Source organism: Rhinolophus sinicus, linkage group LG02, assembly GCF_036562045.2.
Source record: "Rhinolophus sinicus isolate RSC01 linkage group LG02, ASM3656204v1, whole genome shotgun sequence".
Lineage (NCBI taxonomy): Eukaryota > Metazoa > Chordata > Mammalia > Chiroptera > Rhinolophidae > Rhinolophus > Rhinolophus sinicus.
Window position 1 is genome coordinate 144,489,005 of NC_133752.1, and position 18,342 is coordinate 144,507,346.

Consider the following 18,342-nt stretch of genomic DNA (forward strand, 5'->3'; position numbering starts at 1 on the left):
CCCACACAGAAGAAAGGTACACAAATGGTCTAGTAATTGCCCCTGGAAACTACCACCGGAGTTCCCCAGGGTGGCTAACTTCTACAAGGATCCCATAAAAATGTATATCCGGGCACTTGCTTCTTCAAGTGCTGGGCAAAAGCTAGGAGGGAATATTAGTATAAACCAGGGGTTGGTAAATTTTAAAGGGCCATATAATAAATATTTCAGATGCTGAAGGCCAAAGTTTCTGTCATAACTATTAATCTCCACTGTTGTAGCATAAAAGCAGCCATAAACAACATGTAAATTAACGGATATGGCTGTGTTCCAATAAAACTTGATCTGCAAAAACAGGCAACCAGCCAGTTTGCCAACCTGTGGTACAGACTGCTTTGTAGTGCTTGTTCCACCCCCACCCCCATCCCCCACTATCCTGAGTATGTCCTTTTCCAGAGCCTGGTCCAGCTGCAGCGATGGCAGCCAAGTCTTTGTCTTTCTCCTTCGGGACACTGTCCAGCTGGGAGCTGGAAGCTTGGTATGAGGACCTGCAGGAAGTGCTGTCCTCAGATGAAAACGGGGGTACCTATGTCTCTCCCCCTGGAAATGAGGAGGTGAGAATGCTATGCCTAGAGCTTGGTGGGGATGTTGATCTTCCCTTCTCAACTAATAGTGCCTACCTTTCCTCATTCCCTTGAAGGAAGAATCAAAAACCTTCACCACTCTTGACCCCGCCTCTCTGGCTTGGCTGACTGAGGAGCCAGGACCAGCAGAGGTCACGGGCACCTCCCAGAGCCCTCTCTCTCCAGATTCCAGTCAGAGCTCCCTGGCTCAGGAGGAAGAGGAAGACCAAGGAACACCCAGGAAACGGAAACGGAGTGGCCAGTCCCCAGCCCGGGCTGGAAAGCAACGCATGAAGGAGAAAGAACAAGAGAATGAAAGGAAAGTGGCACAACTAGCTGAAGAGAATGAGCGGCTCAAGCAGGAAATCGAGCGCCTGACCAGGGAAGTGGAGTCAACTCGCCGAGCGCTAATTGATCGAATGGTCAGTCTGCACCAAGCATGAAACTTGGGACCATCACTTCCCCCTCGGGGCACTTTCCCAGAAGTGGCTACTGACCAACTGACCAGTGCCAATGATGTGACCCTCAACGCCATATCCACAGTAGGGGGAAAGCTTGAGATAGACAACAGGAAAAGGGTCGCAGCATGTAAATAGATTGTACATTTATTACTGTCCATATCCATTAAAGTGACTATGAGCCAAGTTCCCACTTTCACTTTTTCTTCTTGCCTTTAGGGGTGTCAAGGGGTTTCCCCTCAGCTAGAGCCAACTGTTTCTTCAGCTCCAAGAGTTTAGCCACCTCTGCAGCAACCTGGTTCTTGTCTGCTTTTTGTGCTTTCAGTTCCCGGACAATGTTGCCCTAAGAGGGAGGAGGCAGGGGAGTAACAACAGTGAGATCAGAAAGGACCTATGTAGGATTTAGTGTTTCAGTCTCCCACATAGGGCTTATGCTTTGTACCTGTTTTGTCACTTCATCCATCAGCACTTGTATCTGCTGTGATCCAGCTGCTGTCACAGTTTCTACAACTGCTGGCTTGGGGGATGCTTTTGCCTGGAGAAAAACAACAGAGTTATCACCTGTTTCCGTAAATGTCCCTTGACCTCAAGTTTTATATAACATCTCGGGGAAAGTGATTACCTTTAACTCCAAGGACTCTTCCAGCTACGACAGGAAAGAAAAACTATAAGTGAGGAAGCAGCAGAGCCAAAAGATAGAAAGAGTGATGAGTGAGGACTACTTAAGGACACTAAGGAGATGACACTGGCTGTTGCTCGGTGACAGTACAGTCTCGCTTTCTTACCTGGCCCCCACCAAAGCGCTGCCGCAAACTTTCAATCTGGTCATTTTCCAATTTTTGGAACAAGGGACTGACCTGTGAAAACAATTCCAGAATCATTCAGTCATTAGGTATAAACTCTACCAGACTATACAGAGGGCCTCTCCAACCCCAATCACTGACACTGAGGAACTCTAAATGCTTTAGGAGAAACACTGAGTGTAAGGAACTAAGTAAACACCTGCTAATTTCAGTACAGAATCCAGAAAAAGCCCTGGCAGTCACTATGAAAGCCCAAAGGCTTCATAGGGTCCAAGACAACTATTTAGTGATACTAGGTTGATGCAAAAGTTGAGAAGTTCGTGAACTTACTTCATCATCTTGTGTCAAAGAGGAAATGGCTACCCTGTATTCTCACAGCTCGCTGCCTGTTAGCATGATGGAGACGAGGTGACCATGGTGTTTCTTCGAATATCTACTGTACACCACTTTAAGTTTTATGTGCCAGGTACTGGGTTATGGCATGAAGAACAGTGAGGACATATGGGCTACAGATAATGGGCTCGTGAACCAATAATGACTGTGTATCAGAAGCCTACATGCAGAGTGCAGAGGAGTGGGTCAGGGTTTTGGAAAACAGCTGTGAGAATCCCATGCCCAAAGTAAGTTTTTTGACCCTCCCCAAAGACTGCATGGCAAACGTTGGAATTTTAAGAGATTGGTTCTTCTGACCCTCGAAGACTTACTGTGCCAATTTGGTGTCCTGCTGGTAAAGTGCACAGGAAGTCTGTGGGCAGGATACTACAGGCTGCAGTTGGTAGCTGCAGCTGGGCCGCAATGGTAGCGCTAACAGTGGGCATGTAAGGCTGGAGCATGATGGACAGCAAGGCAGCTATATTCACTGCCAAGCCTGTCACTGTCCCTGCTCGCTGCCTGGAGAAAAAGAGAGATTAGAACCTCTAGGAGTACACAGCCTATTAGCCACTTTATTCCTGTAGCCAGCCCTACCTCCCTACATACCTGTCAGCCTCATTGCCTTTAATCCGCTTCCAGGGTTCATTCACCTGAATGTATTGGTTGCCATGGCGAGAGATGGTAAGGATACTACGTAAAGCATCCCGGATCCTGGGAAGGGAGTAGGCAGGCCAAGATGTAAGGTCCTGAAGGGACCAGTATGGGGCTCTATGGGCGGAGATCGCTGAGATGAGATGGGTGTAGATTACTTACCGAACTTTCTCTAGCAGCTGGTGATAGTGCTTGAGCTCCAGGGTGACGTGGGCCAGCAGGCGCTGATCGTCAGAGGTAAGCATCATCTCGGGCACATAACCCCCAAAAAACTTAGACACAAACATGCCAGCTCTCAATGGGAATGGGGAAGGAGAGGGGAGAGGAAAAAGGAGTTACCTCCCAGTCTCCTTACAGAAATTTGTCTCAATTTTCATAATTCTACATTCTCTCAGAACTGACACCTCCGGGCTCCCTCAAGCTGGAAGGCAAACTTAAAAGTAATTCTTATCCCCTCTCCTAAGAATATGAATCTGCACGTAACAGACATTACATGTACAAGATATCCGTTGTTTAAAGAAACCTGGTAAGCAATTAGTCGTTTTAATTTAAAAAAATCAACACTCAGAATGATCAAGTTGAAATATATGTAAATTGTTATCAAATACTCTAGTAGGGACTATCAAATGTGGTTAATGACCAAACCTAAAAGGATAGGTACTCATGGAGGATATTTCTTTAGGTCACAGAATACCTGAGATAGGGACCAATACTGAAATAGCCTAAAGTAACAAAACAAAAAAAAAGCCTAAAGTACAGCAAAAGTCTCCTACTCCTACACTAAAATAAACCCTTTCTTCAGCCAAACTTTTTCAATGGTCTGCAACTGAACTTTTTTTTTGCTAGGAGAGAACACATTTTCAATTCTACAAAGAACATTAATAAAACAATTTGCAAAAATTCATTTTGTGAACCACTTTGCTAAATCACATCTCTACAACTAACTTCCCCTAAGCATATGTAGCCTACCACGTTCTAGGAGCAGGTCCCAAATGATAGAAATCCACTTTCCACATTATCCTCCCCATCGCTCCCAGCTTCCTGCCCATTCACTAGGCCTCTCCACATTCCCATCTCTCCTACTTCATGGAGCAGAGTTAGCCCCATTCCAGCTCATCAGCTGACTCTGACCCCTCACCAAGTCTCACCTGTTGATGAAGTTGCCCAGGTTGTTAAGTAGCTCTGAATTATTCTTCAGCAACATGTCTGTCCAGGAGAAGGCACTGTCCTGGCCCTCAGGTCGAATGTATAGCAGATAGAAGCGCCAAATGTCAGCAGGGATCCCTGTGTCCTGGGCCATGTCACCAAACACTCCCACACCCCGGCTCTTAGAGAATTTCCCATCCTCATAATTTAAGTACTCTAGACAGAAAGAGACTGAATGAGAACCTTCTGCTCAAATCACATCCTTTCTTCTCTGACCCATTAATTCTTCTCCTCAACCTCAACTATGGGTGTCCAGCAACACTTGTCCTTGAATAGCTAGCCTGCACAGAACTTGGGAGATGCTTCCTCTCCATTCTGGCCTTTTTTGCCTTTGCTTCTACCCATTACAAAGTTTTAGCTTTGGACTTTTGCTTTCTTCAGGTTTTTGTTTCCTTCTTCTGGGTTGAACTCTCATGTTCTAATGATTTCCTTTTCATCTCAACTCCTAACTCAAGACCTAGTACCTTTCCAAGATCATCTTCCAAGTACTGCCTCAGCCCTCATTCCCTAGGAATATCCCCAGTCCCGTTTTCCAGGGTACCTGTAGCAATGAGGTGGCTAACCAAGGTGTAGTTGTCCTCAGCTCCTAGGGCTGAACAAGGAAAGACTAAGCCATGGAAGGGAACGTTATCTTTGGCCATGAACTGATAGAGGTTCACCTACAGTTGGAAGACAGAGTTTCTGAGACCTTTCTCAAAGGCCTAAGGAAGATCAGATACCCAACCCTCGCCGCCCCGCCCCACCCCACACATGCACGCACCCTGCCCCCAGACAGGCTAACCAAGAACTGCTCACTTGCTCTGGGTTCTTCCACCATCTCTCCCATTGGTCTGTGTAGTTGGCTGTGATGGACAGGTAGCCAAAAGTGGCATCAAACCAGACATAGAATACCTGGAGAGTCAAGAGGAGAGACACAGTAGGACAAAGGAACATTTGAAAACCTCACCAACCCAAAGTCTCAGACTTAAACAAGCCATACGAGGTGTGATAAAAGAAATCAGGTGACTGTTTAAATAAAAAAAAATGTTACAGTAAAAGACACGTTGCCATTAATCCCCTTCAAAATACTCCTCCCCTCCCGCTCCGAACACACTTACCCCATCGTTCTTGCCACTTTCTGAAGCAGTTCTGGAAGTCCTCTTTCATGAGTGTCTTTAGTTGCACTGTCGTGGCTGCCTCAGTGATCTGAATCAATTCAAAACGTTTACCTTTCATGGTCATTTTGACTTTGGGGAAGAGCCAGAAGTCACATGGTGCCAGACCCGGTGAATAGGTGGATGAGGATACACTGTAATGTTTTTATTTGACAGAAATTGCTGTACCAGAAACAACGTGTGACATGGAGCCTTTCTGTTGTGATCACAAAATATGGTGAATGCTGCTGCCGAGTGCCATCCAACGGAAAGGCAGAGATCTTTAAAACAGCAAGTGGCACATCGAACCTTAGTACCGTGTTTCCATGAAAATACGACCTAGCTGGACAATCAGCTCTAATGCGTCTTTTGGAACAAAAATTAATATAAGACCCGGTATTTATATTATATTATAATATTACATTATATTAAAGACCCAGTTTTATATTATAGTAAAATGAGACCGGGTCCTATATTAATTTTTGCTCCAAAAGACGCATTAGAGTTGATTGTTTGGCTAGGTCTTATTTTTGGGGAAACACAGTAACAGCATGGACAAGTTTCAACCCGTTTGGTGCATTCAGTATAGTGAGCTACAGTTGAGAGGTGTGTTTTAAAAGTGTGCCATATATCATCTTCCATCATGAGAGTGCTCCGTGTCACACATCGCTTCTAGTACAGCAATTACTGTCAAATAAAACATTACAGTGTGTCCTCATCCACCTATTCACTGGATCTGGCATTGTGCAACTTCTGGCTCTTCCTCCAAGTCAAAATGACCATGAAAGGTAAACGTTTTGAATTAATTCAGGACACTGAGGCAGCCACAACAGTGTAATTAAAGATACTCACAAAAGAGGACTTCTAGAACTACTTCAGAAAGTGGCAAGAACAATGGGATAAGTGTGTTCGAAGCGAGAAGTATTTTGAGGGGGATTAATGGAAATGTGTCTTTTACTGTAATACATTATTTAAACAATGGGTGTCCAAACTTTTTTCAACGTTTTTCACCAAGGGCCATACTCGGTAAAATACACAAACAGCCGGGCGACTCACTTGAGGTGAAGTACATATTGCCTCACCTGGTTTAAGTAAACTAAATATATTTTTGGAATCTGCTGCGGGCCAATAAAAATGGATTGCGGGCCGCAGTTTGGACACCCCTGATTTAAACATTCACCGCATTATTTGATCACACCGCATTGTGTACTCAATATTTATTCTGGTAGACCAGGGTCTCAACACCAAGGCTGACTAACACGATATGAGTAAAGCATAGGATTTTTTTTTTTAAGGAAGACGCAGCTCACAGTGGCCCATGCGGGGATTAAACTGGCAACCTTGGTGCTATTAGCCCCATGCTCTAACCAATTGAGCTAACCAGCCACCCCAAAGTGTAGGATTTTTTACCTTGTCTTCGAAACCTTTTAAGGGTACAGGGGTTCCCCATTTGAGGTCTCGGGTTATGCAGCGTGGCTTGAGGCCATCCCGCAACCAAGAACGAATGATGAACCGGGCATTGGGTGTCCAGTCACTGCCTGGCAGTGTCTTCCCCAACCACCCCTCCAGTTGGTCTTCTAGCTGAGAGAGCAGAGACAGAGAGAGGACTGATTTAGGACAGTCTCATACATGGCTTGCAAAAGGATAAATACGTACAACCTTTTTGAAGTAGTCTGACAATACAGAATTAAAATTAAAAGACTTATGATTTTGACATAGCAATTCCATTTTTAGGAATTTTTTCAACAGAAATATTCATACAACAGTGTACAGATGTGTATATAAAGAAGTAAACTTCATCATAGCAAAAAATTGAAACTAACTCCCATCATTAAAATTTAAAGAAATATGGTGCATCAATACAATGAAATACTTATAAGGCCATTGAAGAGTGAGGTAGACCTATATTAACATGTATATAGCTCCAAGAATCATTATTAACTAAATAAAGCAAAATGCAAAACAATAATACAGGTAACCCCCGAACAACACAGTTGTTAGGTTACTGAAAAATGCTGTGTTATGCGAGTCCGTGTTATACAAAACAAAGAACTAGTACAAAAAAGGGGGTTAGGTTCCAGAAATTAAAAAAACACATTATTATATTTTTATAATTAAGAGAAATATCTTTATTAAAGCAATTTTCACCAAAAGTATAACATATTAACATGTATTAATGTTTTCTTTGTCATCACTACTAAGCACCATCAACGGAGGGTGTTTTCTTTTTGACAAGATATCTTCATCCTCTGAACTTAATACTCCATGAACAAAATGGATTTAAATTTCTAATAAATTTTTAAATTTTGCAGTCAAATCTGATATGACATCCATGCTCGAATGAAAAATTTCAAATGAGATAGCTTTTGCTCTTAAAAGCTCTTATTATGCTCCGTGTTATTCAGGGATTTCTGTAATTCTCAAACCGTGTTAGAGTGAAACCATGTTCTTGGATGCTGTGTTGTATGAGGGTATCCCCCAATTATCGAACTGTGTTATAAAAGGCCGTGTTATGTGGGGGTTACCTGTATGGAGTATAACTCTATAACTATAAAAATAAATATTAATACACAGGTTAACATAAGCCCAGAAAAAAATTCTGAAGGAAAAAATATATATCAGTGCTTTGTTCTCAGATGGGATAATGGGGAACATCCATGTTTATACCATATGTTCCCAGCTGAAATTTTACAAACAAGCTTACATCACTTTTGTAAGCAGAAAAACAAAGGTAAGTTTTTTTTAAGAGGTAGTTCATGTGATTCACCCACATAAAGACCATAGTTTCTAAAGCCTGACAATATACTCTATTGGCAATGCTAGGAAGAAACAGGCACAATCACAGATTAGTGGTGAGAACGCAAAAATGGAACACTACGTACTGAGGAAAATTTGATAATAAACTACATCTGCATTTACCCTTAACATACCAAGTGATTACTTTTAAGGAATTTATCCTGAAGCTACACTCCAGCAATACAAAAATACATATGCAGAAGGCTATTCTTTACAACATCATTTGTAATTGCAAAATACAGTAAGGCCTCACTTAACGTCAGCAATAGGTTCTGCAACTTTAAGTGAAACAATTTTACCATAAGACAATTGACATAAACAAGAATTAAGTTCCTACAGCATGTCATCAAAGTTATAATAAAATGACATTGAACAAAATGTTATTTGAGGACCAGCTATACTGGAAACTACCTAAACGAAGAACATAGAAAATTGGTTAAATAATCTATGGTACCTATACAGAACGTAGTACTATGCAGCTGTTTAAAACACAACCACGGAGAACTGACTCTGGGTGATGAACACACAACGGGATTTATAGATGATGTAATACAGAATTGTACACCTGAAATCTATATAATTTTACTAACAACTGTCACCTCAATAAATTTAATAAAAAAAAAAAAAAAAAAAAAAAAAAAACACAACCACACACACACACACACACACACACACACACACGTAAGGATGATCTCTGTGAACTGATATGGAGTGATATCCAGAACATACTGTTAGGTGGAAGACAAAATGCAAAAGAATATATGCAGTATGCTATATTTTGTATAAGAAGGGGAAATAAACATATATATATATGTATACACACACACACACACCTCTCTGCTTAGCTTTATATATAAGCTTATCTTTATAAAAGTAAACACACTAAGGACAAATCAGAAAATGAAGTTGATCACTCACAGACGACGGGAGAACAAGGTGGCATGGACAGGAAAAGAGAATGACACTTCTCTCACACCTTTTTGTATGGTTTTGATTTTTAGAAACATACTGATGTTCTAAATATTCAAAAAATTACATGAACAAGCATGAGAGAAAAAAACTAAAAGAAAATCAACAAAACTTATTAACTTATTTCAGTAACACAATCACACGGAAGGTGGAAAAACTAAACTAAGACCATTTTGAACACATTATTTGATTACATACCGTCAGTTGGAGGAAACAGACAGGACTGCCAACAAAAAACTCTTTTTAGTGGGTTTTTGGTAGTGGTCTGGGTGAAGCGATTCTGAAATTATTTTTAGGTGTATTGTAGGATTGAGCAAATAAGTAAATGTTGCTATGAAAAAGGAAGATACAAATATGACGAGGGGAAGTGAGGAAGAACCCTGTGGGGATGGACTAGAATTGCTGGTGTCAGAGTGAACCTCAAATCAATGCCTAACTCTCTTTGCTGAAAGGGCCTACAAGCAACGACACCTCCGTGGCAATAAGCACACCTAAATTTGGTCTCTAATATTGTTTCTTACTAAAATGAACCAGGGTTTTTTGGAGAAATGGTTGATTTGTTCCAAGGCAAGAACAAAATGAATCCAGAATATCTTGTTATGCCTGAAAACAAGAAAGTGCTTGAAAAATGGTGGGAGATCTCAAAAACACAGAGAGAAACAATCTTGAAGAGGCTCCCATTGGCCAAGTAAGGGACAATTTGAACATGAAAATTAACTTAGGACAGGAATGAATTATAAACCACTGCAAAAAATAGGAATCCAAGAGTCCACACTGGTAATCATAACTAAAGAAATGACTGAACAAAGGAGAAGAGTAAATGTGGACAGAGTGGTAGAATTGGAAAATCTTAATGAAAACTGGTTCAGGAAAGAATGATTAAATAAATGGATGCTAAATTTAGAAGGAACCTTTCAACAAAGAGCAAGGTATTTACATGGTTTTAAAAGTATATTCCCACAGACTGCTTATAACTTGCAAGGGGGAAAATATTAATTATTCAGTGGAGAAACTGAATAAAACCTTGACTGAACAAGATTAACATCACCAATTAGGGAGAAATGGACATCATGTGCCTACGGAAAGAACACAATATATTTATGTAGTATTCCAACTGAGGATACATACCCTGAATCTAATCATGAGGAAACACCCAACAAATCCAAAATGAGGAATATAGTATTTTTAAAAGGGGGTCAGGGCCTACATTCTTAAAAACTATTAATGTCATAAAAGATAAAGGATGGGGAACTGTTTCAGATGAAAGGAAACTAAAGAGGTATAAAAACTAAATGTAATACATGATCCTGAGCCAGTCTGTACTAAAGGAAAAATAATGCTGTAAAGGATACTATTGGGATAATTGACAAAACTGGAATATGGATGGTAGATCAGATGACCATATATATATATATATATATATATATATATATATATACATATACACACGTATATATACACATATATATGTATAATTGTTAAAGTTGTTAACTGTACTGTGATTATACAAGAACGTGTCTTTTGTCTTAGGAAACACACATTAATATATTTAAGAGTAAAGAGCACATATATATGTAACAGTTCATTCATATACATACGCTATTACTGAATACACACAAAGGAAAACAGCAGTTGTAAATAGCTCTGCTCTGGTAAGCAGGCCCGGCACTTAGTGGGCCTGGCCTTTTGCTTTGTGCCCGTTAATTTATGACATCTTTTTAAGATGTATACTTTTTAAATGGGCATTTAAAACATTTGAGTGTGATCTGGTACAGATCTGTGGCTGAGGCAGAGGGGGCAGAAGTTGTACAGACCAAGTTGAGGGAAAGGCCCACTGACCTTAGGCAGGTCCAGAAATAGGTGCCGAGAGGATTTCACCACAGGGCGTGACCGGCAGACTTTACACTGAGGCTTCTGTGAAGGGAAATTCAAGAGAAGGGGTGACCCAAGGGGGGATAGTCAGGATCAGGACTGCAGGCAGGGGAGCTGTCCAGGCAAGGGGAGAGGAACAGAGGGATGAGCTCCCAACCTGTCATTTAGCTTAGCTTCATGCTCACACCCGGCCAACTTATCTACTACTTGGGCCTTCTGTGAACTTGGAGACGCAAGTCTACATAGCATAACATTTGTTACTCTGAGTTTCACATCTCTTTCCTATCAACAAAATAGGGGGAAAAAGCATTCTCTGAGAAATACACTGTACTGTATGCAGCTCTGTGAGGGGAGGCGGGAGCAACAAAAGTTAGGGAGAGAGGGCTTGCATGGGAAAACTTTACAAAGCAAAAATGTCCAGAAATATTTATTTTCAAGGTACAAACTGACTATATAAACCCTGAAGGGTGAGATTAAAGGACTAAGCAGTTAGGTGGGGCTAATCAAGGAAAGCTTCCAAGTGAGTTTTGATCTGGGTTTTTGAAGGTGAGAAATTGTAACAACACCTCTCCTTAGGTGTCTAAGAGACAACTCAAATTTAACAAACCCAAACCAAACAGTCTCACTGCACTCCACCAGCAAGTCTATTCTTCATCCAATTATGCCGATGCTCGTAGATGGTACTACCATCTACCCAAGCTGCTCAAACCAAAAATTTACAAATCATCATTTTCTTGATTTCCCCCTCACCTTGAATTCCAGTTTATCCAATTCTAGACTCTGCTTCCAAAACCTATTTCAAAGCCTTATTTTTCCATTTCAACTGCTATTAACCTAGTCCGAGCCAACATCATCCCATTTCTGAGCCAGCACTCTAGCCTCCAAACTGGTCTCCCCGCTTTTTCTCATGCTTCCCTCCCATCCATTTCCCACAGAGCAGCTTGCCATTCAACTCCCGTAATGGCTTACTAGGCCCTGGTAATCTGACCTCATCTCTCTCCCCGCTCCCTCTCATTTCCTATGCTATAGCAACACTGGCCTTTTGTTTTTTAATATATATATTTTTTAAACTTTTATTTAAGTGTGTTTTTCCAGGATCCATCAGCTCCAAGTCAAGTAGCTGTTTCAATCTAGTTGTGGAGGGCGCAGCTCACACTGGCCCATGTGGTGATCGAACCGGCAACCCTGAGTTACAAGCATCGCGCTCTAACCAACTGATCTAACCACCCGCCCCCGACACTGGCCTTTTCAGTTCTACCTTTTCAGCTCCTTGCTGCCTTGGGCCTTAGCATTTCCTGGTCCTTTTGCTTAGAACACTTTTAATCCCACTCACTGCCTGGCTTGCTCCTTCCCATTCTTCAGTTAAAACTCTCAGTTCAAATGTTACCTCCTCTGAGAGGCCGTCCCTCATCACCTTCCTTAAATCATGCCCCAGAAGTCACTCTCTATCACATCTCCCGGCAGTTTATCCTATAATTATACTCTTGTCTTTAGTCTCCTCCCCACACTAGATAAGTCTGTCTTGTTCACTGCTATATCTTCAGCACCTAGAACTGTGACTACCCTATTGTAAAAACAAAAAATGTTTGTTAAATGAATAAATTAACAAATGAATAAACATAGAATATTTATGGAAGAGAGAAGGAACTAAAGAAATGCAGATTGGGGGTCTGAAGCAGGAGCAACAGTAGGGAAGTATAAACTCAACTTGTCTATTTCCCAGCACAACACTAAGCACATAGAAAATGTTCATTAAATATTTATTCAATGAACTGAAAGATCAGTTGCTGAGATGGAGTAGAAAGACTGGGAGTCCCTTAAGAACAGATTGTCTCCTTCTGGGATCCCATGAGACCCTCCTTTCACCTTGAGCTCAATGGCATTGATGAGCTTGCCACACTTGTCACACTGGTCACCCCGGGCCTCCTCGTAGGCACAGAAGGGACACACGCCCTCCACAAAGCGGTCAGCCAGGAAGCGGGCACAGCGCTCACACCGCAGTTGCTCCACAGTATCTTGCAGCACAAAACCTCGGTTCCACAACCGCTGGAAAATGTCCTGGGTGATTCTGGCAAGTTGAGCATGGGATAGGGTAGGGACAGGTCAGATAAGTCAGAGGAAGTGGTACACCCCACTCTCATGGCACTCCACCCAGGGCCCAAACTCATGTACTCCAAATGCCAACGAAATCAGGCAGAAGGCCCCTCAATGCAAAGGTTCTGTACTTATCTTTAGGGAGTTTGACTGGACGAACCCAGACTCCTCAAACACGTTCCACAGCTCCCCACACATCCTCTTCCCTCAACACTTCTTCAGAATTTCTTTGTTAAATACACTTATCTGTTTTGTGTTCTTAACAAAACTCTCTAAAAGAACAGGACTGCACTGTTCTTTAGCATGTCCTGAAAACTAAAATTAAATCAGTCCTACTAAACTGCACAGCACTATGAGCTGGCAGCCTGTCTTCTACTATAAGGATATTTTATACGGATGAATATCAGGCAGAGCAAGAAAGTGTATTTGCTATAAACACCCAGAGGAGTGGGAAGGAATATCCTCAGACTCTGAGGCAGCTAGAGAAGAGAAGGGAGGCGGTAGAGGGAAGGCAGATACTTCCCGTGAGCCTACATCCTGTCTCTTCCCTCCCTCAGCGGCTCCTTCAGCCCCTGATTAGGCTCTTGCACACACCGAGTCCCCTTAATACATTTCAGGGCAATATTCATATCCTAAGTTTAGGGGGAGTGCTGACATAACCATCTTGGTTCCTCTGTCTCCAGGATAGTCTTACTGTCCCCAGCCCCAGCCTTCACCCTCCATTTTTGCCTGATCACAGGAAACCTACTCGGTTTGCTGTGGGGTGGTGGTACGACCGAAAATATCAAACGAGATATTAAACCAGCGGTAGATGTCGGCATGGATTACATGGTACTTGTCACAAATCTCCTGGGGGGTGAGACCCTCCTCCATAGCCTTGGTCTCTGTTGCTGTACCGTACTCATCTGTCCCACACAGATAGAGGGTGTTCCACTGGCGGAGGCGGGAGTACCTGGAAGAGAATACGGTGATCACGGAGGGCCCCCATCTCAGCCCCTCCCCATGTCCCCAGGACGCCACCCTTGAGGCGTCCCAATCTTTGGGGCCCACTGCTTCCTCAGGTCTCTCCCCAAGCAGCCAGCTCCACCTGGCAAAGACATCAGCACTGAGCACACAACCAATGATGTTTCCAAGGTGGGGGACGTTGTTGACGTAAGGCAGGGCGCTGGTGATGAGCACGTTCCTTTCCCCAGCCACGGGCAACCTGGTCGGGACAGAGGAAGAGAACAGTGCATGGGGAAGATGCGAGGGTCAAAGGACCAAAAGTACACTAGCTACTCAGACACAGGTCTAGACCTAGTCCACTGTCACAGGGTCAGCTGTATCTGAAGTCTTTCCACAGGGCCATAAACTCCCCCAAAGCCCTACGATCCCCCACAGTTGTGAGTACAGGGTCCTGTCCACAGTGAGCAAGCCTCGTGTACTGCTGCTAAGCAGGCGCATTCCAACACCGACCTGCGTCCCTCTGTACTCCTGTGACTGCTTCTTTTCCATCAGCTCATTCTCAGGCTCCAACTTCCTGGGTACTGACCACTCTCCCGAGGCTCTGTCCAATCAGCTTCCCTCACTAATTGTTAGACTGATGCCACCCAAAAACTTCCCCAGCACTGACCTCTTCCCTTTTTCCCAGGTGCTGTGTTAGTATTACCTCTAGTCAGTACCTGAAATCCTTACAGCTCGCTAACCCTGACTCTTCTCTCCCTAATCCCTGTCGCTCATTTCCCCATGGCCTGACTCAAACCAGCAGGCACCAGCTACTACCTTCATAACCACCCTCTCCTCCCCTCTTTTCCAGGATCATTCTTACTCATATCACTCAATCTGCTATCTGATATCACTCAATCAATTACTCTTTTCAGGCTTCATCATCTTTGACAGCTCAGCTGCAACATCAAGTATCCACCCGCCCTCCTTAGCACGGACACCTCATCAGGGCCCCTTTTATCTTTCCAACCATTCTCCATCTACACTCGCTGAACACTAAAGTCCAGTTTCAAAATCAGCTCCTTCCGGAAAGCCTTCCGTCACTGATGAGTGGCCTTCCACCCAGTCATCCCCGTACCCCAAGTCCCTGAGAACGTGGTAGCACACTGTGTGCTCCTTTTGTTATCCTGTAACTTATGCCTCATCGTGAGTGTACTTACTACTGTGGGAGGTAGAAAGGCACGCTCAGGGTTCTGCCCTCAAGGAGGTTACAGTCTATTATACAGAGGGTGCCAAAAAAATGCATACACATTTTAAGAAAGGAAAACTGTTTTAAAATTGTAATACTCAATATATACAGATAACACAAAATGAATACAAGTTACATTTGACTTCTGCAATTACAAGAAGTGCTCAAAGTGGTTACCATCAGCGTCCAGACACTTCTGATCACGGCGAACTACTGCTTGAGCAACGTTGACCAAAGTGTCTACTTGTATACACTGTTTTGGCACCCCTTTTTAGCAGCAAAGGGGAACTGGCAGACAGGTCTATCAACAACTTGGTTCTATCAACAACCTCCATTTAAGAAACCAAGCCACATTCATCTGTGCCAACTCACACTGGATTCTGTTTTGGCCGAAGGGGAGGCAAGCTTCCCAGGCCCTTCTCCCAAGCAGTTACAGCCACGGCGATATCCTCCTCAGATAGAGTGGCCAGCTCCTCCTCCTATGAAGAGTGAACAAAATCCCTCACCAGGTACGTAGGGCTCCACAGAGTAAAGAAACTCTCTCAGGGCTCTCCGACTGAAAAAGTTAGTGGCCATGCTCAGAGTCCCTTTCCAAGCCACCCCCCTCAGGCACGGAGACTCTGTGGGGACCGTTCTGCTCTGTTCCAAACCTCAGGCTCATTGCTGACAGCCCTCCTCTCAAGGGAGCTGGGCTGGGGCTGCTTTTGGAGGTAGGGCCGGAGGGCCAGGATTCCCTGCTGCTTCAGCACAGTCTCTGCTGCTCGCTGGCATGGCTCCTGAGAACTCAGTGTCTGGAACCAGCTGTGCAGGGCACCCAGCTCCTCTGTGGACATGGGAGAAAGGAGGGAATCAGCAAGCCCAGTAAGGGGCATTCAGGAGTGGACCTCCTCCCCTTCTTCATGAAGTTTCTCCAGTTGCCTTCCCCAGTTCCCTCTGCCATCTTTCTGCTATAGCTGCCCTATCAAGCTAAACCTCATAGTGGGTCCTTGATTTTTTTTACAGCCCATTCTATAACCCCTACACCAAGCTCCCAGGGTAGGGGCTGCGAGTAAAGTGATATGCACAGTGCTTACCAGGGACGTAGGCTGGATCTTGAAGTAATGGATACAGCGCTCCCCACAAAACAATATCAGCTAGAGATTCTGTCTCCTTTGTTGGAGAAAGAAAAGAAAAAGGTATACAGGTGAGACTCAGTTTCTCCCCAACAGTAACAAAAATACCTAACATTTCCTAAGCACTCACTACATGTCAAGCTCTATGCTGAGCATTTAAATTATCTCACTTAATCCTCACAACCCAGTGAGGTGGGTTCCCATATTACTCCCACTTCATAGATGGAAAAAAAGAGATTAGAAAGATTAATGATTTTTTTCAAGGTTACACTGCTAGCAAGTGGCAGTGTTGGGGTTTGAACACTCTGAATACTGTTTTTCTTCTTAATTTTTATACCATACAACTTCCTCTGATCCCCATCTCAAGGCCCAACTTACCCCAGCCAGGAAAGGACAGCTCTGACGACTCAAGCTGTGGTCAATGTGAGTCAGGGCTCTCCGAACTGGGCCAAGAACATCTTCCCCCTTCTTGCCTTGGACCACTAAATAGTACAGGGCAGCAGACAAAGCTGGCTAAAATGCGGGGGACACAGGTCAGGAGGGCCATGCAGCACGAGGGCCTGCCTACCATCCCCCATGTCTCGGTCCCACCTGTAGTTCTGTTGCTTCCCATTCCAGCCACTGATTAGTGAGGTCATCTTGCTCCCAGCCGGATAACAGAAAGAAGTATCTGCCAGAGAGAGAGCAACAGAAGGTGGAATTAGAGGGGCCCATTTGTCTAACCCATTTCTCACCCCACAGTAAAACAGTGGTTGCGAATAAGGCCACACAGAGGACAGTAAACCCTGATTTGATTCAGCCACCTCCCTACATCAAGTACCAATACTGACCGGCAGATTGCACTGGTGGAGAAAAGGTAATTGCCACTATCCAGTTGCAAGACAGGGAGCTTAGGCCAGGTCAGGAACGGGACCACACAATCTAATGCAGGAAAGGAAAATGGGTGAATAACAGGAAAAAGAGGAAAAATACTTTGTCAACTAGAAGGACAACTTTGCATTGTTCAGGGGAAAGGAGAAGAACGATGGGTAGTCTCAATCCAGAGGTTCCAGGATAGGACCACTGAAAGGCAGTAGGTCTAGAAAGAGCTGGGGAGACCAGCAGGGGATCAGCTGAGACTGCCCGCTGGGAACAACAGATGGGGATTGAAGAGAGGAGGTCGGTGGTATTGGGATAGTGCTGCAGCCAAGACCTGGAATTAAAAGTAACTAGGATATGAGAATGATCTGAGATAACAGCGGAGGAACAAAATTAACAGTACTAAGAATGGCAAAAGGACTGCTTAAGAGTCACTCAAACAGTTGGCTGAGAAGGAGAAGAGGTAAACCAAAAGGAGCGTTTATGTGTGTGTTTTAGGAGAGGAGAGTAGGGTTTCCTAGGAACGACAAGAGGTGGCTGGGGGCTGTCTTGTGAGTGACTAGTGTGGGTGTTGGCGGGGAGAAAGAGGGGCTGGTAGGTGGGGGAGAAAGTTGGAAAGAGAAGTTCACTGGGGTGAGGCAGTGAGCGTCCTAGAAGATGAAGGGGAGGCTAGAGATGAGGGAAAGGTATACTGAGGGTAACTAAGGGAAGTGATTGATGAAAGATATGACTGGATAAGAAGAGGGTATGGGGGACCAAGGATAATGGGGGAGGAGATTGACGGGAGTGCAAGTAGAGATTGGGGTTTGACCAAGACACCTGCGGACCGCGAGTCGGCGTGTTTCGCTCCCGCCCCTCTCATCCATCGCCCACCAGCACCAACCCGACTACCTTCGGGGCCTACAGTGCTGATAAGCAGCTCCGCTCTGCCCTGGGCCCTCTCGGCCGCGGCCAGCACAGGCAGGCTCCCCGGGGCGCCCTCGCTCACGAACAGTCTCATTTTGCCGTGGATCCCACGCTGATGCAACCGGAACTGGCTTCCCGCCTGCGGCCTGAGCGACCAACGCGAGTCACGCCGGGAAATGGAGTCCTGAGTTAAGCTATTTCTTGCGCACCGCTCGCGTGTGGTAGACTATTTCTCCCATCGTGCAACACTAGGAACCAGCACAGGAATATCATAGAGAAGAAGAGGCTGTAGATGTAGTGCTAGAGCGGCGCCTTTTTTGGTAGGCGGCCCCGGGGG

General features: G+C 44.2%; 2 protein-coding genes across 4 annotated transcripts; one reads left to right on the top strand and one right to left on the bottom strand.

Moving 5' to 3' along the window:
- The first annotated feature begins 455 nt into the window (after nucleotides 1-455).
- Nucleotides 456-1,246, top strand: DDIT3 (DNA damage inducible transcript 3). Its single transcript, XM_019742270.2, has 2 exons — nucleotides 456-593; nucleotides 680-1,246. The coding sequence occupies exons 1-2, from the start codon at nucleotides 456-458 to the stop codon at nucleotides 1,043-1,045; spliced, it is 504 nt and encodes a 167-aa protein (XP_019597829.2). The 3' UTR covers nucleotides 1,046-1,246.
- On the bottom strand, nucleotides 1,192-18,224 carry MARS1 (methionyl-tRNA synthetase 1). 3 transcript variants are annotated; one of them, XM_019742238.2, is made up of 22 exons: nucleotides 17,991-18,224; nucleotides 17,072-17,162; nucleotides 16,833-16,911; nucleotides 16,620-16,754; nucleotides 16,203-16,278; nucleotides 15,780-15,952; nucleotides 15,502-15,608; nucleotides 14,044-14,160; nucleotides 13,705-13,908; nucleotides 12,729-12,930; nucleotides 10,830-10,904; nucleotides 6,636-6,806; nucleotides 4,888-4,983; nucleotides 4,634-4,751; nucleotides 4,035-4,248; nucleotides 3,049-3,180; nucleotides 2,842-2,946; nucleotides 2,568-2,754; nucleotides 1,846-1,917; nucleotides 1,683-1,706; nucleotides 1,503-1,595; nucleotides 1,192-1,403 (listed from the first exon to the last, which is right to left on the bottom strand). In XM_019742238.2, exons 1-22 carry the CDS (start codon nucleotides 18,097-18,099, stop codon nucleotides 1,257-1,259), a joined length of 2,727 nt encoding a protein of 908 aa, XP_019597797.1. In that variant the 5' UTR covers nucleotides 18,100-18,224; the 3' UTR covers nucleotides 1,192-1,256. The 3 variants fall into 3 exon arrangements, with proteins under 3 accessions (XP_019597797.1, XP_019597800.1, XP_019597798.1); XM_019742241.2 differs by having other exon boundaries at nucleotides 16,620-16,723; nucleotides 17,991-18,134; XM_019742239.2 differs by lacking the exon at nucleotides 1,683-1,706.
- Between the last annotated feature and the right edge of the window lie 118 nt (nucleotides 18,225-18,342).

What these genes read in the sequence shown, in the direction of transcription:
- DDIT3 (XM_019742270.2), top strand. Translation starts at nt 456, where the DNA reads ATGGCAGCCAAGTCTTTGTCTTTCTCCTTCGGGACACTGTCCAGCTGG. An exon ending in CTCCCCCTGGAAATGAGGAG is followed by an intron (nt 594 to 679) that starts GTGAGAATGCTA and finishes ATTCCCTTGAAG; the next exon opens with GAAGAATCAAAAACCTTCAC.
- MARS1 (XM_019742238.2), bottom strand. Translation starts at nt 18,099, where the DNA reads ATGAGACTGTTCGTGAGCGAGGGCGCCCCGGGGAGCCTGCCTGTGCTG. An exon ending in GCTGTCCTTTCCTGGCTGGG is followed by an intron (nt 16,279 to 16,619) that starts GTAAGTTGGGCC and finishes TCTCCAACAAAG; the next exon opens with GAGACAGAATCTCTAGCTGA. An exon ending in CAGCTGCTAGAGAAAGTTCG is followed by an intron (nt 2,947 to 3,048) that starts GTAAGTAATCTA and finishes CTCCCTTCCCAG; the next exon opens with GATCCGGGATGCTTTACGTA.